General features: G+C 32.4%; 2 protein-coding genes and 1 pseudogene across 4 annotated transcripts in view; all 3 read left to right on the forward strand.

Annotated features, from left to right (window-relative positions):
* The window catches only part of LOC125813241 (F-box/LRR-repeat protein At3g48880-like), a 120,220-nt gene extending 110,612 nt beyond the window's left edge, over positions 1-9,608 (forward strand). The window contains exon 4 of one of the 2 annotated variants that reach the window (XM_049492723.1): positions 9,508-9,608. In XM_049492723.1, coding sequence (XP_049348680.1) covers positions 9,508-9,568 — 61 coding nt within the window. In that variant the 3' untranslated portion in view covers positions 9,569-9,608. Of the gene's footprint in view, positions 1-9,447 lie in introns of both variants that reach the window. The other variant, XM_049492724.1, reaches the window with a different exon arrangement.
* Positions 1-23,738, forward strand: part of LOC125813238 (F-box/LRR-repeat protein At3g48880-like) — a 132,007-nt gene that overhangs the window by 100,482 nt on the left and 7,787 nt on the right. For both annotated transcript variants that reach the window (XM_049492720.1, XM_049492721.1), the window contains exon 2: positions 1,273-1,472. The gene's annotated coding sequence lies outside the window, so the exon portion shown is untranslated. The remainder of the gene's footprint in view (positions 1-1,272; positions 1,473-23,738) is intronic.
* Positions 1-23,738, forward strand: part of LOC125813242 (F-box/LRR-repeat protein At3g48880-like) — a 57,355-nt pseudogene that overhangs the window by 25,716 nt on the left and 7,901 nt on the right.

A 23,738-nucleotide genomic window follows, 5' to 3' on the forward strand; every position in this document is an offset into this window, starting at 1 on the left:
CTATGGTCCGACATATCAAAAAATTGAGTGTTGTAAAAATGTATGGTATGATGGTGTGTGGTCATACAAAACTAGACAAAATAAGTGATGATTATGACAAGGTACAAAAAGCACATGTTGAAGATAAAAGGAGAGAAGGCCTTGAATTATAGTTTAGAAATGTCTACATTAGAAGTTCAAATGCAACGGTGTAATACTATGATGGTTGAATGTTAATGGATGAGATAAACAATTCAATCACATGGACAAAATTGTCAAAAGGGACTTACAAGTTCTTGAGATTCTTGTTGAATTAGCAAAAAACAAAATATAAATGAAGCACATGATTCATAGTAATTCCAGTGGTTAGCATTAAGGTTTATTTTATGTTGCAGCACTTTTATTAAGTATGTTGTTTGCCAGGAGTCTTTTTTGTTCATTACTGATTTACATTTCGGTAGAAAATATAAATAAACTTCAGTAATAGAGAATTCATAATAATTATCTTAGTATTGGAATGGAACTGCTACAAATGGAGCAGAATGGATATTTTCCTATAGCCGACCTCAACTAGTTTAGCTTTTGATTCATAGCTGTTGTAAAGTACAACTCCACCTCAATCCCAAACAAGTCGGGGTTGGCTATATAGATCCTTAATGTCCATATCACTTCATTTAAGCTAGTTGTTAAGTAGTATTGAAAATTTCAACCCGGGTAAAGTGGAATTCGGTTGCAAAGGAACCATACATTTGAGATTAAGGCATAATTATTATTGTACCCTTACTAGTATTGTTTATATATCTTTGACAAGTTTTAGGAATTCATTCAACGAATAGTAGTCAAACTTTGACATGGTGTGTTTTCCTTTCACCTAACTTTATGACTAGTACTACTTCAGTATCTTTTAACTACTCTTTGCTAAAATATAGTTCCGACAATGTTACGTCCTCCTTTTTGTATCATTTTGCTTTTTGTAATGACTATTTTTTTCCAAAATGTGATACTTCCTACAGCTATGGCAGCAAAAACTTAGTTCTCTGTCATTATCTACAACCAACTTAAGATCCAGATCATATTTTCCTAGTTTCTTCACTTTGGGCATCCTAGTATTCCTCAGACGTATTTGTACATTCTTCTATGTTTCTTTGTATTGCAGGGCTTAACTTTTTGTTCTTCATGGTCTGAGTATATTCACAAGAATACAAAATGGCAATCAGCAACATTAATTTGACGTCAGGAATTCAAATATTCTTCATGGATCTGGAGAAGTAATAACCTTTCTTGTTTCTACAGGAGTTTAGGAGATTGAAGTTTTTGTGATGGAGGGAGGAGATTTTCCTGTTAGGAGATGGGAGGACCTTGATAATGATATCTTGGTGAAGATACTCCAGTTTTTTGACCTTTTTGAATTGTCTGCTGGACTTGCTCATGTTTGTAATGTGTGGCGATTGGCTCGTTGTGATCAACTTCTGTGGGAGACGCTGAACTTGTCGGTACTAAAATCTAACTTCATCAAAAAAATATCCACTTCTTTTCCTAGCAATTTTACTCTTTATTTGAAAGTCAATGTTTGGCCTTGAAAATTTCAAATCCAACTTGAACTTATATTTCAAATTTGAAACAACTTATAACCTGTTTTTCAACTCATTTTTCACTTTTGAAGTTGTATCTCAAATTTGAGAAGTACATTCAATGTTGAATATATGGCCAAGCGCCTACTTATTCTGGAGAAGCAAAAATTACTGTGAAAATGAATAAGATTCTCTCTGAAATTAGAGAAATATTAAATATAATTCTATATTGGATAGAATTTACCAGTCAATTTTAACTTTGATTTTAAGAAAGAAAATTAAGATAAGTCATAAGCATAATTTATTCAATTTGCATAAGGCATATGCTTCCGTTCAAGTAATGAAAATGTACTAAATGAGGTGAATCGGAGAAAATGTCGGACCTCACAGTGTGTACTAGGTCCACATAAATGCTCTTTCTGAATGTCACTCTCCGTATCAGTTGGCCCTATAGTTCAGGGTTTAACTACAATACCCCATAATTTAAGTGCTGAAATGATAAAATGTGAATAGTTTAGGGAGTTTAAAATTAAAGGTATTAAGTCAAAAGAAAATCTCACTTTGATCTTCCTTTTTTTGTTATCTATCAAAAAAACAGGTAGGATGTCTCTGAAGCAAAAAATGAAAAAATGTTAGAGACTGTTGACCAGAATCAAGTTACAGGTATGAAAGATATGACGGCACTTCCATTTGGCAGTGAGGAGTTGTAGGTACTCTTTATTATTAAAGTTTGACTGCCGACACCTGCCAATGCGTGGGGGATTTTATGGTCATTTCCTCGTATCGGAATCTCACTCCTCATCAAAGCTACAATATTATCCCACAGTTTTCACCCAATTATTTTACACACACTGAAGTGAACCAACAATCTAAAGTCATGTGCTTAATCTCTCTCTGTCTCTGTTTTTTCCTTACATTCTTTAAAGTTGTTTTCCGGATTAATTTTTGACTCATGTTGGATCTTGATTCCAAAAGTTGTGGGTCTCAAAGGAATTCGGTGTACACCTTTTGGAACAGTTGTTTTCCTTTCTCTGGCTATTTGATTTTTGCCCTTACAGATCTGAATTCAAGGTTGTCTGAATTTGTACATCTTGGTTTCCTGCAGTTCAATTATTAGTGTGGTAATAATTGAAATGCAGGAAACCATGATGTACAAATTTAGACAACCTTGAATTCAGATCTGTAAGGCAAAAATCAAATAGCTAGAAAAAGGAAAACAACAGTTCCAAAAGGTGTACACCAAATTTAAAACTACCCTATAAACTTCGTAGATAGATGATTAGTTGTTTGAGAGAAAAGATTAATGTAGGCTTCATATGAGTAGCTAAAACTCTAATGTTAGTTCCCTCTCTATGGAAATCAGGTGGCAAATAGCACTTTCGACTAAGTTGGGCGGACTCTTCATTTTTGTTGTCGCACCCGTGTCGGCACAAGGCCGGTGGGGTGCGAATACGTTTGGGATTCGGTCAACCCACGTTGGATACTTTGACCAGAGTCCATGAACAAATTTGGGGGGAAATTGAGATTTTGATAAAAGATAAAATAGATTTAAGACATGGCATACTTTTAATGTTATAGTCCTTTTGTCCCTTTTTTAGCTTTTCATCTTGGTCAATATTCGTTGTTTTATGTTTCAAGCCAAACAGAGAGAAACTAAGAATTCAAGCGGTTGTGTTCCAACTTTTGGTAGACAGTAGCAATGATTTGCTAGGAGATATAGTGGTGGAAGGCCTTGAATGACTTCCTTTTTCTTTTTTGAGGGGAAGAGCCCTTGAAAGAAGAAGTTGGGGGTGTTGGGAAAGACGACCTAGAAGATCTTTCAAAATTTAGAATATCTTTATAGCCCTATTTTATAAATTTTGGATTTTTAGCCAGAATCCTAGCACCCATATCCATACCTGGATATGTGATCCCGAATCTTAAAATTTAGATTTTGCCTAATTTGACCCTCAAATTCGCATCCGCGTAGTATACCCGCACCCGAGTCCTAAGTTGCTCAGACTTGGGTGCGGATAAAATCCAAATCTTACGATTTAGGGGGTATGGATGGGTGTTTGGGGTTCGGCTAAAAATGTTCAAAATCATGAAATAGAGCTATAAAAATATTCTAAATTTTGAAAGATATGTTGGGTCGTCTTCCCCAAGGCCCCAACTTCTTCTTTCAAGCTCTCAGATTCTTCCCCTAAAAAAAGAAAAAGGGAGTCTTTAATTCTTAGTTTCTCTCCATTTGACTTAAAACATGAAGCAACGAATATTGACCAATAGGAAAAACTAAAAAGTAGAGAAAAGACTATAATATTGAATGTGTGCCACTTTCCATGTCTTAAAATCTATTTTATCTCTTATTTTGAGAAATCAAAATCTCAAATAAGAAACAAATCCAAAGACCTAGGAATTCTTTGTAAGCTAGTCATAGAGAGCTTATGATCACTTGAAACGGAAATATTTGTGGAGCACAATCAGGAGGATGGGGTTTGGCAACACCGGAATAAAATGGATGAGGTTTTGTATGACCACTGTGAAGTTCTCAGTTTTGATCAATGGTTCACCATCTGGCTTCTTTTCCTTTGAGATAGGATTGAAACAAGGAAACCCCCTTTCTCCTTTTCTATTCATCCTAGCTATGGGAGGTGAGGTCCAAGTGATATGCTGAAGATTGCTCAGGTTAATAACAGAATTAGGGGCTTCAAGGTGAGTGAGGGGGAATTCACTGGGAGATCTCTCCTAGTTACAATATGTTGATGACACATTAATGTTTTGTGATGCAGAGGGTGAACAGCTGAAAAACCTAAGGGTTATTTTCATTTTGTTTGAAGCAATATATGAACTTCATGTAAATTGGGGAAAGAGTTTTATCTACCCTGTGAATGAAGAATCAGAGATCAGCCCCCTGGCAAACATTTTAGGTGGCAAGACAGGGGAATGCCTTTGGGAGCTAAGAGTAAATCCTTGAACATCTGGAACTCTGTGGTGGAAAAATGTGAAAAGAAGTTGGTTAATTGAAGATGTCAATACTTATCCTTGGGTGGTAGAGTCACAATGATCAACAGTGTTCTTGAGGCCATGCCGACCTATATGATGTCCCTCTTTCCTATGCCGGGGAAGATCATTTAGAAGCTGGACACAATGAGAAGAAATTCTCCGGAAAGGTAATGGAGAAGGGGAAAAGAAATTTCATTTCGTTAAGTGGGATGCCCTCGTAACCAACAAAAAAGAGGGAGGGTTTGGGAATTAAGAATTTGAAAGCCCACAATAAGAGCCTTCTGTTAAAATGTCTTTGGAGACTAGCAGCAAATGATCAAAGCTTGTAGAAAGACATTATCATTGCAAGATATGGAAAGGAAGCATCATGAACTACTAAGGAGGTTAATACTAACTTATGGTGTGGGTCTTTGGAGAACTATTAGAAATCAGTGGCCAAGAATGTGGAGTAATTCTATTATTAATGTGGGAAATGGGAGAAAAACCTTGTTCTGGAATGATATATGGGTGGGACAAACACCTTTGAGACAATAGTTCCCTGACATTTATATTCTCAATCAACAAAAATTGGCTACAATTCTAGAAGTCAGAAATGAACTAAGATGGAACCTGACCTTCAGAAGGTTCCTCAATGACTGCGAAGCGACAAAATGACGCAACTCTACAACACCTTGGAACAAGCCAAGAACCTCACCTGTGAGGAAGACAAATTGATACGGAAGTTGGATAAAGATGGCAAGTTCAAGGTGAAATCAAACTACAAGTTACTAGACATTTCAACTAAAACCAAGGAGTTGTGGCCTTGGAAGATGATCTGGAAAAGGAAGATACCACATAAGGTGACTTGCTGCAAGACAATCTATTTTGACTCAGGATAACTTAATACAAAGAGGAGACAGTTATGCTCCTGATGTTTGAGACAATAAAACCATCTTTTTTGCATTGTGAAGTAACTGAGAAACTATGGAAGTATTTCATTAACTTGAGAGGTATTACATGAACCATGCCTAGAAATACTGCAGAAGTCCTAGCATGTTGGAATAGAGATGAAAATCAGTCAGGACACAAGGAGAGATAGAAGATTGTCCCTGCCTACGTCTGGTGGACAATATGGAGGGAGACAAATCAGAGATGTTTTGAGAACAACATCCCTTTCCAAAGCATTAAAATGAACTGTTTAGTACCTAAGGATCCGGGGGACATCACCTATTCTTAGATAGTTTATAAGGGAGAGAGGTGTTTAGATTCTTATTGACAATCCCTCTATACTTTTGATTTAATTACTACAGGTGTTCACTATTGTCTATTGGTGTACTTCTTTATAATACTAGTTAACTTTCTCAAAATAAAAAAATCTCAATTTCCCTCCCAATTTTTTCCATGGACTCTAGTCAAAGTATCCGCGTGGGTTGACCGTATTCCACACTTATCTTGAGTAATATCGATGTTCCATAATTGACTGTTTATACTTCACTTGATACTTTACTCATTTGAGAAACATGATGTATGGTGAGAAGAAGACAAGAACCACAGTGATGTACCATTTCATTCAAGTTCTCTTTCTCTCCATCTTTTAAGTCCTTGGATGAATATTCTGCATCCTGAAATATTTGTACTCCCTATGTTCCAATTTATACAGCTCTTTTCCCATTTTGGGATGTTCCAGATTTTTTGAAACATCCTATTTATAAAATTATGACCGCTTTTAAGAATTTAAGATGTATAAATTATTCCCTCTTTAATTTTAATGTGATATCTCTTTTCAACCATGAATTTATTAGTTTCTTCCATTATCAGTATAACACCAAATTAACATGTTAAATGTCTTGATCAGTCAAACATCTTCACAAAAAATGAAATGAACAAAGTACTTAAGAACAATAAAGGAATCCCTTCTGAATTATGTATACTTCAACCTGGATGATTGATTTAGAAGTTTGATATTCATCAAGACTCCTAATATTTCATACTCATAGACTATCAATTTCATTTAGGTCCTCTCACCTTTTCCTTTAAACATATTTTTGTGCTTTTAGGTGTTAAGTTTTAACCTAAAAGTACTACTATTTCAGCTTTCGTCAGAAATGGATTGAAGATCCATCATGTTTTCTTGCTAGTTTAGCTTACGATATAGAATTTAGTCATATACGGACCCCCTACCAACTATCATTGGTTTTGTTGTTGAAGACTTTCTATAAATACTCCAATTGTCCCAATTTGTATGATGCTTTATTTCAGGACTTAACAAAATATTTGATATCATTTCTTTTATTAATTCCTTACTGTGAGGATAAACTAGTATTATGTTGATCGTTTGTTTGCCACAACACTCCTTTATTCAAATTTGGGATCATCAAAAGTGAGTTAACAAAGATCGTTCATATGTCTAGGCTCATTTCCAGTCAATAGTGTGATATTCTGATACACCAACATGCAACATATAAAAATCTTATAGTTGAAGTGGATGAGTGTTATGAAATAAGGAGATAGAAACCAGAGTGAAATAGGTTTTGTAAGACAGTTTTGAAACCAATGATGGCGTATGGCGTGAGTGCATATTGGGAAATGATTGGTGTAGAAATGTGAATGGTATGATGGTGTGTGGTATTACTAAACTAGAAAATATAAGTGATGATTAAGGTACAAGTAGCAAATGCAGAAGATAAAAGGAAAGAAGGTCCTGATTATAGTTTGGAAATGTCTACCATAGAAGTTCAATTGCACTGGTGTATAGGTTTGACACTATGATGGTTGAAGGTGTTAAAATGGACGAAGTAAACATTGCAATCACATGGAAGGAGTTGTCCCAAAAGACTTCCAATTTTTTGAGATTCTTGTGAAATTAACAAAATACAAAAATATAATGATTCACTAGATGCATAGGTAATTCTAATGGGTAGAATTAAGGTTTAGTTTATGTTGCTACACTTATATTAAGTATGTTGTTTGCCCAGATCTTTTTAGTTCATTTCTGATTTGTATTTCGATAGAAAATATAGAAAAACCTTTGTAATAGAGTATCCTTAATAATTATCTGAGTATTGGAATGGAACTGCTCCAAATGGAACAGAATGTATATTGAGTGTTCATATAGCCGGACCTCAATTAGTTTTTGAAGCATAGCTATTGTAAAGTACACCTACCTCAATCCCAAACCAGTTGGAGTTGGCTATATGACTCCTCAATATCCATATCACTCCATTTAAGTTGTTGTAAAGTAGTATTGAAAGTTTGAATCCGCATAGGGCGGAATGGTTACAAATGGACCATACAATCTATTCTAAAATTTTGAGATGTAAGGCATAGTTATTATTGTACTTGCACTATTATTTTTATTATCTTTGACAGGTTTAGGAACTACTTTTATATCTTTTAACAACTCTTTGGACTTCGCTAAATAAACAAATCATGTCAACCTATTTATTTTCGTTTCAATTCACAGGAAATAAAAGGGGTGAAGTATTATGTTTTTGCATCTCCTTCTCTTTGGTTCCTGGAAACTATATGCATCTTTTTCAGCAGACACTTGTCCCATTTTCCCCAGTTCTCTTTGTATTTGTCTTGCTCTTCAAATTGTCAAAACATATAACAAGTCTTCAGCTTTTCCGTCCTTGTGCTCAGGACATTGAATTTTTTATCCAAAATGTGATACTTCCGTCAGCTATGCCAGCAAGAACTTAGCTCTCTATCGTTATCTACAACCAACTTAAGTTCCAGCTCATATTTTCCTAGTTTCTTCACTTTTGGGCATCCCAGTACTCCTCAGATGTATTTGTACAATCTTCTATGTTTCTTCATATTGCAGAGGGTTAACTTTTTATTTTTCATGGTCTGAGTATATTCACAAAATGACAATCAGCAACATCAATTTGATGTCAGGAATTCAAATATTCTTCATGGATCTAGAGAAGTAATAACCTTTCTTGTTTCTACAGGAGTTTAGGAGATTGAAGCTTTTATGATGCCATTTCGAATTAAAAAAAGATTGAAGTTGTGGTGATGGAAGGACCTTGATAATGATATCTTGGTGAAGATACTTTAACCTTTTCCAGTTGATATTTGTAATTCCTCAAGTTTGTCGTGCTTGGCAATTGGCTTGTTCTGATCAACTTCTCTGGAAAACACTGGACTTTGCAGTATCGCAATCAAATTTCATCAGATTCCCAAGGAAGGCCGTACGTATATGTCGACAGTCCGTCTCAAGAAAAATTAACCCGCCTCCTAAATATTTACTTGAACTTCAGTCGTGGAAACATACAAACATTGATTTTCCATCACAATATGTATGTTAACGACAATCAGTTGAATTTTACTGCCGAGAGGTATTTCCCCTATAAACTTTCATCTTTCTATAGTATTATAATTATAACTTAAATCAAGAAACCATACAGCAAGCATCGTTTCAGAAATATCAGATGCCCTATAATTTTCCATTGTTCTTACAGGAGAAGCAACAACTAATTAGATCTCCTCTTTTTCAGGTGTCCACAGCTTAAACGCCTTGTTATGCCTTCTTGAAACAAAATAAAAAGCCGATCAATATGCAGAGCTATTCATATATGGGAAGATCTTGAATCACTAATGATGCGTAGTATAAAAAGTCCTGCATATGTCATTGAGGAAATTGCCAGGAGTTGCAAAAAAAATTCGGAGCTCAAGATTATGGGACCCTGTGATATGCTGTTTGCATCTACACTGGTATCATTTCTTCCAAACTTTAAAATGTTGAGTGTGAGGTGCACAGTGTTATCTAAACCTGCTCTGGCTATTATCTTGGAGGGGTTAAAAAGTTGAAAGTGCTCAACATATCTCATTGCATAATTATTAAAGACCCTCCACCCGAACCAATGAAAATTCTGACCAAGCTTGATGAATCAATTCTTGAAAAAGCGTCTAGGTTAGACAAATTCCTAACCTGCATGAGTGACTCATGCATCATGTGTCAACGCAGTCGAAATGATGAAGGGCTGATGAGGTGGTATAAGTATGAAGAAGACCTCTGGAAAGTGGATGAGGTGAGATCTCTTGCAATTTGACAACTTTAAGAATGTACTGCTTCATGAGTTAAAGGTCCAGTAACCCAGTCATTGTTAATGGACACGAATTAGCTTCTAGTTTGCTAGAGCAGCAAGTATTATCGTTTTGTGTTGTTTCATGTAGCACAATGCTACTTCGTGCTGTTATTTTGTATTTTAAGTCTTTTCTCTTCGACAGGGTTCTTCGTGTTTCTATGATCTTATGCTTTTTGTTTCTGTGCTTTTGTAGTACACTCTGGATTATTTATCCGGTTACATACGTTTGGCTAAGCTTTTGGGACACTAAAAGTGTTTATTTTCCCATAAAAAAGTGCTTATTTAAAGAAGTGAGGTATTTGGTTAAATTTTTTAGAGAAAATAAGTGTTTTTGAAAAGTTGCAGAATTTGTTTCTTTCGAAGTCCGAAAAAGAAAATTTTCTTCAAAAAGAGCACTTTTGAGAGTATACTAAAAGCTTGGTCAAACACCAATTGTTGCTTAAAAGGGCTCTTTTAAATTTAACACTATTATTTATGTAGTTAAGTCTTACGGATGGTCTTTCCATGTAATTTTCTCAATTAATTAGCCCAACACATTATTTCTCAACAGAAGTTTTTTTTTTTGGAATTTCTACATAAATAATATATTTTATTTGATTAATTACGTTTTTTAAGTGTTAGTTTATTTTTATTACCATATATAATATAATTTTAGCTTTAATAATCATTTGATATTCAATACAATAGGAGTATATATATACTTTGGTGGTATCAATGAAGAAAAAATCACTTCAGTGAAAGACTACTAAATTACTTTTTGATATTATTAGAGTATATCTATACTCTGGTGGTATCAAAAAGTGATTCAGTGAAAAAACTACTAATTTGCTCCTTGATACAACTAGGGTATATATACACTCTGGTGGTATCAAGAATAATTTAGTGAAAGCAGGGGTATATAGTATCAAGTATTGAATTCAAAATGTATTATAATTATTGTTTATTTTTTTCTTTTATTAAATGATATTAAAAAGATATTATAGTTGAACTTCAAATATTAAAAAATTATTCAAATTAGTTTATGTGTTATTATATAAACTATAGTTGTAATACAATTTGAATTCAATATTATACATTGTTATAAATTTGATTGTCGTTATTCCAAAAAAATCCAATACATTTTAACAACGTAAAATTAATTTAAATTGTACCGAGATATTAGAAATTCACACATAATACTTATAATATATGTGTACTAAAAATGTTTTAGTTATATATTCAACACAATAAACATGCCTAAATGTGTATTATACATTGAATTCAAATGTATTAAAATTATTTTTTCCCACTTATTAACGGTGTTAAAATATATTATTGTATTTAAAATATTTTAGTTGTATATTCACAATGTGCATTGAAAAATGCATATAATATGTATAATGTATTGAATTCAAAATATATTACAAGTATAATTTATATTTTTTTTATTTTATTAATGATGTCCATATTTTTTTAAAAATAAAATGTTAATCTTCAAATCATCCTTAAACATTAAAATAATTGAAATTTAAAAAAGAAAATAGAGAGAAAAAAATGAGTGGAAAAAAAATGAAAGAGAGAAAACGATGGAAGAAGAGAGAATGAGAAAAAAAAATACCGGAATTAAAAAAGGAGAGAGACAAAATAACAAAAAAAAGACAAAAATGAAAGAGAAAGAAAATGATGAAAGAAAAGACAAAGAGAAAAAATGACGAAATAAAATAAAAGGATAGAGAAAAAATAACTGAAGAAAAAACAAGAATGAAAGAGAGAAAATGATGGAAGAAAAAAAGAAAGAGAAAGAGAGAAAGAAAACGTATTAATGCAAGAAAGAAAATATAAAGAAGAGAAAAGAGAAAAAAAATTGGACAATTAATGGAAGAGAAAGAATATAAAGAGAAAAAATATTTTGTTATTTTGGGTAACAAAACTAATGCTATTTTTGGTAAGAGAACATATTGTATCGTAATTTGTAATTAATATATTATATCATATTATTTATGTAAAATAACCTTTAAAAAATAAAAGAACACTGGACTATTTTTCTTGCTATATATTTTAGAACTCTTTTTCTTGCCATATATTTTAGGAGTCAATATTATAAATATAATTAAATAATTAACGATCAGATCACTTTTTTCAATAACGGTCTTAATTAAATAATTTGTAATAGCAAAATCCTAGCTAGGAAGTCAAAAGCAATAGAGAAAAGTTTAAGCTTCTTTTAAATGTACGACACTATCTCGACTATTCTGTCAAATACCTTTTGATGGATATATATATATATATACACCACTACCGGCTATTTTTAGTTTAAGTTGACGAGTTGTTTAGGTTAAATCTTCAATTTTTAATTTCAGGTTGCAAAACATTCAAATTAAAGAAAACAAAGAAGATGGATGTTGATATGGCTACAGACATCCTGAGCAGGCTACTTATGTGGTCACTTCTACGATTCAAACGTGTTCAAAAGTTATGGAGGATATTGATTTCTGAACCTTACTTTTCGATGAAGCATCTCAATTATGCGAGGAATGACAAAATTCTCAAAAAGTCCTTGTTAACCAATGATACCCTAAATATGAGAAATTTTCCTTGTATTGTTCTTCTTTATCGTCAGTTCAGCATGTTGAGCAAGTATACAAACTTGATTGTCCTTCTAATAGTAAATCATGACATCACACATTATATTGTTGTTACCATGGCTTGACGCTTATCAGGTTTTATAACTTTAAAGTACACTTCCTACCTTTACTATGGAAATTGTACACAAGAGAATCAATAGTCCTCCTTCATTCAAAAAAATTTCGAAGGGACTATTGTACTTGGGGATGGGGATATGACTTAACTAGTTATGACTATAAGATCCTTAAGATTGATGACAAATCATGCAGTGAAATTCTCGCGTTGAAAAATGGTTCCGGAAGATTAACAAATAAACATCCTATTGACGTTCAACCTATGCTCACATCTACTAACTCTTTGATATTTGTCCATGGGGTATTTCATAACCTTATTGGTTCATTAACGAAATATTCTATGATGTCATTTAGTATTTCAGACGAGGTATACAGAGAGATACCTTTGTCAGAGTCAATGTACTCGATTGTCTCCAACTTGTTCGGATGAGGTGTTTCAAAATTGTGAGGAAGGTTTTGTGCTTATTCTCATTATATGTTTGATAGGAAGGACATTTTTAAGTTTAGGGTAATGAAAGACTGTGTCAATTAATCTTAGACTAAATTGTTTATTATATAAGGTATCCATCTTAAATCAATCATACCAAAATATATGTTTTCGGATGAAAAAGTGCTAGTGAGTTACAAACGTGATTCACATGGTTGTTATTATGTCTTTAGGACATCCAAAGCACCGTTTGGATTATGGCCTGAATCTGATGTCATTCAGCAAAGATTCGTTTATACAGCAAGTTTGATCTTCCCAAAATTAAATAGTTAAAGGTATTTGCTTATGTATGATGGAGTCATTGGACTCTTTTGTGTTTTCATATTATAAATTGAACTCTTTGTTGCACTTTGACAATATTCTTTTACTCGTAAATATCGAACTAAACTCATCTTACGTATTCGTAAAAGAAGAAAGAAAGAAATTAGTATATGATGCCTCTGTCCCTAATTACTTGACCACTTTTCCTTTTTTAGTTGTCCCTAATTACTTGTTCATTTTGACAAATCAAGAAAGGACAAAATATTCTTACCTATTATACCCTCAATTAATTACTTTGAAAAAGGTAGAACTTCTTGAAAAAGTTAAGTTTTTAATTCATCCACTTCATAATTAATAGGGGTAAAATGATAAACTCACTATGTCAATAATTGCTTCTTAATAAGTGTGTCAATTCAAAAGTGCACAAATAATTAGGGACAGAGGGAGTAGCTTAAAACGGAGAAGCAATTTAGTAGTACCTATATCTTTCATACTGTGTCAAATCCTGAAATTGTTTCTACAGATATGAACAATAATGAGAAAAAACAATTTGTAGCCAACAAAATATATTAGCATCTATATTGTATTCCCTAAATTCATGTTTCTTCACATCTTAAGCAGAAAATATTTATCAAAATACTTTAGTTACAATGTAAGTCGATTTTTAGAAGCTTGTCCAAACATGTTAACTTTTCTATCGTCGTTTTGTGAGTTTCATATCTAAACTACAAAAATCATTGAAGAAATTAATGAAAAGAATAATCAAACAAATCTCTCCCTACTATAATACTTGCATATATCTCATAATAAACATGAAACATTAAAATTCAATTACGAAATGAACAAAGTTAAAACTACATGCTTTCAAAATGCACAAACAAAGCAATTGAGAGCCAATATAGATGGCAAAACTAATGAACATATATAATACCAAAAGAAGAAAATATTAATATACAAATTCACAAACTATTCATGCTAAATTTGCTCACACAATCAACAAATTCATATATAGATAAGATTAAATTAACATTTTAGTGGTAAAAAAGGGACCTTTATTGCTGATTTTTTAAAGAAATAAATATTTGTTGCAATTAGGAGAAAATACAATTTTTGAGAATTGAGATCCTTAATGAACCATAAACACAAACTAGAGCCTCAAATGACAACCTCAACGAAAATAATGATGCCTCTCCTTCATGTGTACTAGGTCTAACTAGCTATATGAAGGAAAAACAAAAGAGAAGTCGAAAAGATAGAGTTCCAGACTGAAAAGAATTAGTTTTTGTAAAGAAATGATAGGAAGGATTATTTTTAGAAAGAAAAAAAAAGTAATACTCGTTCAAGTAAAGAAAAGATTTTCGAATTTGGTAGAAATTTGGTCTTGTTTGAATTTTAAATTAAATTTACCAAAACTATATTACATGAGTAATTATAAGATTGGGTGAAAAAAAAAGTAACTATTAGATTACTAAGTAAAAGAAAATATATATTATTATTAATCAACAAGTGTATTGTTGTAATATTTGCTCAAATCATTGAAAAAAAGGAAAAAAACAATGTATTAAAAATTTTCTGTTGATTAATTTTCAATTTCATACAGTGGTGGAAGGAAGCTATTGTAGTCTCCTCCTCTTCATCTTCTCCAAGTACAAGTATGGCTCTAGGTCTAAGGAAAATACTGAAAGATTCAATCACACCTCTCTCTGACAACTTATTTTACTTTCTACTATGTTGTCTCGGAGATTTCTGGTTCAGCTGATCATGGTCACTACCACAGATTTCGAGGAAGAGATGCCACCCATAATTCATTTTACTGTGAACTGAAAGACAAGGTAAATGGCTTGAACATGCAAAGGTAAAAGATCGTCTTCAAACATAAAAAATCTATAGAATTTTTTTAAATAGCAAGGACTGCATAATCTTTCAATGTTACTTTAATGTGTATAATGAATAACAGTAAGAGTCTCGTGTTCTTTGAATTCATAGACTTGTCAACATTATTAAATGTTTAGTTGGTCACTTTATTGATTAGACACTTCAAAGGATTATAGATTGTATAATCTGAGAATTTTACGAGAGTGATTAGTGGAAGGAATATGAAAGTCAAGTAATTTAGAGAATATACGTCTCTTAAGTCTTCAAAGAAGAAGCCGTCGATCGTTACTAAGATCTTCTTTGAAAACAGAGAAATATTAAATATAATTCTATATTGGATAGAATTTACCAGCCAATTTTAACTTTGATATTTATAGAAAGAAAATTAAGTAATCAATTTGCATAAGCTGCCGTTCAAGTAATAGGAATGCACTAAATGAGGTGAATCTGAGAAAATGACGGACCTAACACAGTGTACTCGGTCCACATAAATACTCTTTTTGACTGTCACTCTCCATATCACGTGGTCTATAGTTCAGGGGTTAACAACAACTGTCCACAATACCCCATAATTTAAGTGTTAAACTGGAAATATGTGAATAGTTTAGGGAGTTTAGAGGTATTAACTCAAAAGAAAGTCTCACTTAAATTTTTTATTTTTTTTATCATTTATCAAAAAAACAGGTAGGATAGCAAAAAAGAAAAAAATGTTAAAGATTGTTGACCAGAATCAATTTACAGGTGGATGACATTTCCATTCCATTTGACCAAGATTTTGTATACGACTCTTACTCCTCATCAAAGCTCACTCACATCCCACAATTTTCGCCCAATATTTTTTGCGCACACTGAAGTGAATAAACAATATAAATGCATTTCCTAAATCTCTCTCTGTCTTATCTTTTTCTTTCATTCTAAGGTTGTTTTTCTGATTAATTCCTTACTTATGTTGGATCTTGATTCCAAAAGAAGTTGTGGGTGTTAAAGGAATTCGGTGTACACTTTGTGGAACTGGCTATTTAATTTTTGCACATACAGATCTGAATTTAAGGTTCTCTAAATTTGTATATCTTCGTTTCCTTCATTTCAACTATTCGTAATTTATTGTGGTAAGATAAAATGTGTGTTTTCTTGTTATAACGTTTAACTCTTTGTCAAGGTTGGTTTTTGATTTACTGAATATTTATTTTGTTTAAATAACGATTCAATTTGAGTCCTGCAATCAAGAATGTAGCTTCTTTTGATGTTTTTACAGACTTCTCATTGTTATCCAAAAAAACTGTAACATCATTTTTTTGACCTGCATAGGTTAAAAGCAAATGTTGCTTAGGTTATTCCGTCTTTTCTTTTCTCAAAAAGAGATTTGGATTTTGAGGCATCTAGCATATAAGCTCCATAGATAGAGGATTAGTAGTTTATATGAGAGAAAAGATTGATGTAGGCTTCATATCAGCTGCTAAAACTCTAATGTTTGTTCCCTTTTTATGGAAATCAATTGGCAACTAGCACTTTAGAGGCAAATACACTCATGCCTCATTTGTTTGCACTTAATGGAGGTCTTAATTTGAATTGTTCAGCTTCAGACAATTAAGTGCATTTGTTTGTATGATCTGAATCTTAATCATTCAGATTCAACTCATTAAGTGCATTAGTTTTTGTTTCGTTTAAAACTACTTAATGGATATTATTAGGTCTGAATGAATCAGACTTGTAGCAAAGTCTTAATATTATTCAGGCTCTTTTAAAATAACACTCTTTATTTCACAAAACCTTCCATGCCTCTTGCTTTTCTTCTCCGCCATGTTTTCACGCTTCTCCCCCTCCTTGCTCAAGCAGATACCAATCTTTCTACTCTTGAATTGGTAAGTTTTCATAATCTTTACCAATAATTTTTTTCTGGTATTTCTGATACTCGAAACATTTTTAGGTGTATTGATGTTTATCAAGAACTCTTATTACCACAAATATTTTTGTCTAGCGTTATCTACTGTGCGTAGACTCCAAAACATCTTGGCATGCCTTAATCTTTGTGGCATCACCAATTTACATTTAAAAAAACATAGGAACATGTTCCATTATTCATATGCCCATGGGCAGTGAAGAAACATATGGTTAACTGTCTTCCGAGTTTTCTTGCAAAATAGCATCTGTTGACCTACTGCAATCCTTACCTATTCAGGTTGTCTAGAGTAAGGCAAGCATTGTTTAGTTTGATCCAGCTGAAGCGCTTAATCTTCATAGGTAGATTGGTTTTCCATACTAACTTCCATGGCCATCTAGCAGGTGCTTGACTTTGTGAGCATGGCTGTCTATAACATTCTTTCACTGTGAAATGAGCCTTTGCTTCCCCATCTTAACCTATCTGGTTTACTTTCATCAATACTATGAGCTTCCACCTTTGCTAACATTTCCATTTAACTCCCATTACATAAAAATTAAAATCCTAGGTATTCCCTTTAGTACAACTTTCAATGGTTTATGAAATAATAATTATCCCCAAGCATCTCAATAACTTCTCTCCACTCAAGTCACCTCATATTGCTTGGGTTCAATTAAATTGGATTCTTTAGCTTGAATCTAGCCCGAATGAATTATAGAAATTCATGGGGCTTCACATTTGGTCTATGAGTTCCCATTGGCTAATTCAAAAATGTAGTTTGCTGCACAGATTCATATAATTTTAGGTTTATATGCAATTCTTATAGTAAAGATATATTTGCTTTAAGGCCCTCATTTGTTTTTTATGTTATAAGAAAATCAGAAAGGGCTTCCGATACACTGGCTAGAACTATGCTTGAAATTGTGTTATAAAATGTAAGTGAAAGAAAAAGAGGAAGGTAAGATTATATTTTTTCTGTTGAGGTAAAAAACTTCATTAAATGTATCAAGAAGATGCAGAAGAGAAGTACATTTGAGCGTAGAAATTAATGAAAAGAAAGTTAAGAGAACAGCGTAACGAAATCTCAGAATTAAATTTCCTTACTTTATTTGGAAGGCAATTGAAAAAATATATGGAAATTTGGTTGGAGGGATATACCATATAAAGTAGGATATTACTGATTTACCTTTGATGAGAAATCGTTGAGATCACTGGCCAAGTTAAGTTAGAGACAGTTTTAGTAGAAGTGACCGTCCTCCATGTTAGCGAAGAATAACGACACTAGGTTTATGAGGAACGTAAGGCAAGTTCCAATATTTTCATTGATATTGCATGATTTTGCTCTTAGTAATAATTATTTTTATTCAAAATGTGATACTTCCGTCAGCTATGCCAGCAAGAACTTAGTTCTCTGTCGTTATCTACAACCAACCTAAGTTCCAGGTTATATTATCCTAGTTTCTTCACTTTTGGGCATCACAGTACTCCTCGGACGTATTTGTACTCTCTTCTATGTTTCTTTATATTGCCGGGCTTAACTTTTTATTCTTCATAGTCTGAGTAAATTCACAAGAACACAAATGACAATAAGAAACATCAATTTGATGTCAGGAGTTTAAATATTCTTCTTGGATCTGGAGAAGTAATAACCTTTCTTGGTTCTACAGGAACTTAGGAGATTGAAGCTTTTATGATGTCATTTCAAAAACAAGAAAAAATTGAAGTTGTTGTGATGGAAGAAGGAAATTCTCCTATAAGGAGATGGGAGGACCTTAATATTGATATGCTGGTGAATATATTCCAGTCCTTTGACCTTTTCCAGTTGATCTCTGTAATTCCTCAAATTTGTCATGCATGGTAATTGGCTTGTTCTGACCAACTTCTCTGGAAAACACTAGACTTGTCAGTAATGCAGTCAAATTTCATCAGAATTAGAGCACTGCCGTATGTATATGTCGACACTCTATCTCGTGAAAAATTGACCCGCATCCTAAAGATTTGCTTGAACCTTAGTCGTGGAAACATACTGACGTTGATCTTCCATTATAATTTGTATGTTGACGACAATCAATTGACTTATACTGCCAAGAGGTATTCCCCTGATAAACTTTAATCTTTCTGTAGTACTATACCTTCAATCAAGACACTGTATAGCAAGCATTGTTTGAGAGTTCAGGCTTCTGATATAATTTTCCATTGTATATTTAATACAGGAGAAGGAAAAATTACTGTGAAAATGAATTGGACAGCTAATTAAATCTCCTCTTTTTCAGGTGTCCACGGTTTAAACGCCTTGCTATGCCTGCTTGGGAAAAACTAGAAAAGCAAACAATATGCAGTGCTTTTCATGAACGAAAAGATCTTGAATCACTGACGATGCCTAGTTTAGAAGAACGTGCATATGTCATCGAGAAAATTGGAAGGAGTTGCAAAAAAAAATTTGAGCTAAAGATTATGGCTCCCTGCGATATACTGTTTGCATCTGCACTGGTCTCATTTCTTCCAAACTTGTAAGTGTTGAGTGTGAGGTGTACAGAGTTATCTAAACATGCTTTGGTTATTCTCTTGGAGGGGTTAAAAATGTTGAAAGTGCTCAACATATCGCATTGCATAATTACTGAAGACCTTCCTCCACCTGCACGGATGAAAAATTCTGACCGAGCTTGATGAATCCATTCTGGAAAAAGCGTGTAGGTTAGACAAATTCCTAATCTGCATGTGTGACTCCTGCATCATGTGTCAGCGCACTCAAAATGATGAAGGGCTCATGAGGTGGTATATATAAGTATGCAGATCTCTGGAAAGTGGATGAGGTGAAGTCTCTTGCAATTTGAAAACTTTAAGAATGTTTTGCTTCATTAGTTGAAGGTGTAGTATAATGTGTAAACTTGTGTGTATGAAACACAATAAAACCTTTTAATGCTACTTCTGTGTTGTAAGTCTATTCTCTATGACTGGGCGGGTTTCATGTTCTTCATGTTTCTATGTTCTTTAATGCTTGTTGTTTCTCCGTTTCCGTAGTACACTGTAGATTCATTATCTATTTACGTATGTATTGGCAAATGTAATTTTATAGCATGTTTGACAAGCTATTGGGGGACGAAAAGTGCTTATTTCTCAACAAAAAAAAAAGGGTGAGGTGCTGCTAAAGCTTTATAGAAAATAAGTATTTTTGGGGAGTAGCAAAGTTGTTCTTCAACAGTTGAAAAAAGTTTTTTTCTTCTTCTCAAAAACACCTTTTTTGAGAAGATGCACTTTGAAACACTTCTGAAAATAAATGTTTTTGAAAAGTATTAGAATTTGTTTCTTTCGAAGTCGGAATAAGTAGATCTTCTTCAAAAGAGCTCTTTTTGAAAACACTTTCGAGAGTATGTGAGTGATTTTTTTAAAAAAAAAGTTTGGTCATACACTAATTGTTAATTAAAGGGCTTTTTAAATTAATCAACCCAACACATTATTTCTCATCAAAAGTATATTTTTGAAAAAAAAAGAACACTGGACTCTTTTTCTTCCTATATATCTTGGAACTCTTTTTCTTGCCATATATTTTAGGAGTTAATATTATAAAGATAATTAACGACCATACCACTTTTTTCAATGAGCGGCCTTAATTAGATCATTCGCAATAGCTAACCTTAGCTAGGAAATCATAAGCAATAGAGAAAAGTTGAAGCAACTTCTTTTCAATGGTACACTACTATCTCGATTATTTTGCCGAATATCTTTTGAAGGATTATATATATTATACAATTGCCGGCTATTTTCAATTTAAGTTGACGAGTTGTTTAGGTTGAGTCTTTAATTTTTAATTTTAGGGGAAAAGAGTTACAAAACATTCAAATTAAAGAAAACAAAAGAAGATGTATGTTGATGTGACTCCGGACATCCTCAGCAAGTTACCTATGCAGTCACTTCTACGATTCAAATGTGGATGACAATGATTTATAAGCCGTACTTTTCGTTGAAGCATCTCAATCATGCGAGGAATGACAAAAATTCCCAAAAGATCCTTGTTAACCAATGGTACCCTAAATATGAGGAATTTTCTTTGTATTGTTCTTCTTTAATTTTCAGTTCAACAGATTGAGCAAGTATACAAACTTGATTGTCCTTCTAACAGTAAATCATGACATTGCACATTATATTATTGTTACCATGGCTTGGCATTTATCAGGTTTTATAACTTCAAAGTACACTTTCTACCTTTACTATAGAATCCATACACAAGGGAATCAATAGTCCTCCCCCATCCAAAAATTTTCCCAAGGGACTATTATACTAGGGGATTGGGATATGAATCAACTAGTGATGACTATAAGATCCTTAAGATTGATGACAAATCATGCAGTGAAATTCTCGCATTGAAAAGTGGTTCCTTGAGATTAACGGATAAACATCCTATTGATGTTCAGCCTATGCTCACATCTATTGACTCTTTAGTATTTGTCCATGGGGCATTTCATTGAATTATTTCATTCATTAACGAAATATTTTGTGATGTCATTTAGTATTTTCAGACAAGGTGTACAGAGAGATATCATTGCTAGAGTCAATGTACTCAATTGTCTCTAACTTTTTCGTACGGAGTGTTTCAAAATTGGGAGGAATGCTTTGTGCTTATTCTCATTATATGTCTGATAAGAAGGACATTTTTGAGTTTTAGGTAATGAAAGACTATGTCAACGAATCTTGGAATTGAATTGTTTACTATAAAGATATCGATCTTAAATCAGCCATATCAAAATATATGTTTTCGGATGAAGTGCTACTGAGTTGCAGACGTGATTCACATGGTTGTTATTATGTCTTTAGGACATTCAAAGCACTGTTTGGATTATGGCATGAATATGATATCGTTCAGCAAAGATTCGTTTATACAGAAAGTTTGATCTTCTCAAAATTAAGTAGTTAAGGTTATTTGCTTATGTATGATGGAGTCACTTGACCTCTTTTGTGTCATTATATTACAAACTGAACTATTTGTTGCACTTTAGTAATATTCGTTTGCTTGTAAATATTGAACCATACTCATTTTACATACTCATAAACGAAGAAAGAAAGAAAGAAAGAAATTAGTCTAAAGCTTAAAATAGAGAAGCAATTTAGCAGTACCTATATCTTTCATACTGTGCCAAATCTTGAAATTATTTCTATAGATATGAACAGCAATGAGAAAAATAATTTGTAGCCAACAAAATGTATTAGCATCTATATTGTATTCCCTAAATTCTTGTTCCTTTGAATCTTCAGCAGAACGTTAGATATTTACCAAAAAACTTTATTGCAGTGTAAGTCAATTTTTAAAAGTTTGTCCAAACATGTTAGTTTTTCCATCGTCGTATTGTGAGTATCATATCTAAACTATTAAAATCATTGAAGAAACTAGTGAAAAGAATAACCTAACAAATCTCGTTCGACTTTAAAATTTGCATAAATCTCATAATTAGCATGGAACATTAAAACGTTATTACGAAATGAACAAAATTAAACTTCATGCCTTCAAAATGCATAAACAAAGCAATTGAGAGCCAATATAGATATCAAAACTAACGAACGTATATAACACAAAAAGAAGAAAATGTTAATACACAAATTCACAAACTATTCATGCTAAATTTGTTCAGCACACAATCAACAAATTCATATATAGATAAGATTAAATTAGCATTTCAGTGGTAAAGAAAGGATATTTATTGCTGATTTTTTAGAGAAAAATATTTGTTGCAATTAGGTGAAAATATAATTTTTGAGAATTGAAATCATCAATAAGCCTTGAACACCAACTAGAGCCTCGAGTGACAACCTCAACGAAAATAGTGATACCTCTCCTTCATGTGTATTAGGAGCTATATTAATATAGCTAGTTATATTAAGGAAAAACAAAAGAGTCGTCGGGAGGATAGAATTGAGGATTGAAATGAATTATTTTTGTAAAAGAATGATAGGAAGGATTATTTTTAGAAAGAAAAAAAAAAGTAATACTCTTTCAAGTAAAGAAAAGATTTTCGGATTCGGTTGAAATTTAGGCTTAGTTAAATATTAAATTAAATTTACCAAAAATATATTAAATGAGTAATTATTAAATTACTAAGAAAAAGAAAAAAATATATTATTAATCAACAAATGTATTGTTGTAATATTTGTTCAAATTATTAGAGTTTTTTTTTAACTCTTTAACGGCTAATTTGAATTTATTATTTTGACGGATCAAATTTATTTTTTTACTTATTTTCTTGTAATATAGATGCTCCAATTATTTCTTTAGATATAAAAATTAAATTATAATATAGCCAAAAAAGTAATTTTACATTTTTTTCTTACTTTCTTTTTTCTCTTTTACCATTCACATTTTCTTATTTCTCTTATTTATACATGAAAAAAATGGGTGTTAAAATTGTTGTGTTGATTAATTTTCAATACACACAATCCAATAGTAATAATCATTAAAAAAAAAAAAAAGTGATAAATTTTTTGTGTTGTTAATTTTCAATTTCATTCAGTGGTGGGAGGAAGCTATTGTAGTCTCCTCCTCTTCATCTTCTCCAAGTACAAGTATGGCTGTAGATCTATGGAAAATACTGAAAGATTCAATCACACCTCTCTCTGACAACATATTTTACTTTCTACTATGTTGTCTCGGAGATTTCTGGTTCACCTGATCATGGTCGCCACCACAGATTTCGAGGAAGAGATGCCACCCACAATTCAGCTTGGAGAGAAATCTGAAGAGGAATTGATGGGTTTGATTCAAAGAAGATGGCAATTAAGGTTCAGATCTATCATATTTCTCAGAGCAGGTAATTTTCATAGTGTTATAAGATACTATGTCTTCTGGGTAGGTTTCCTTTCGCCAGAATCTTCATTTTTTCATTTGATTTACTTTATATGTGAAGCTTTGAATTTGAATTTTTAGATTTTTGTTGTGGAAAGTTCTAAGTTTTATGCAAATATTTA

Source organism: Solanum verrucosum, unplaced genomic scaffold, assembly GCF_900185275.1.
Source record: "Solanum verrucosum unplaced genomic scaffold, falcon-dt-bn FXZP01000189.1, whole genome shotgun sequence".
In the NCBI taxonomy this organism is placed as follows: domain Eukaryota; kingdom Viridiplantae; phylum Streptophyta; class Magnoliopsida; order Solanales; family Solanaceae; genus Solanum; species Solanum verrucosum.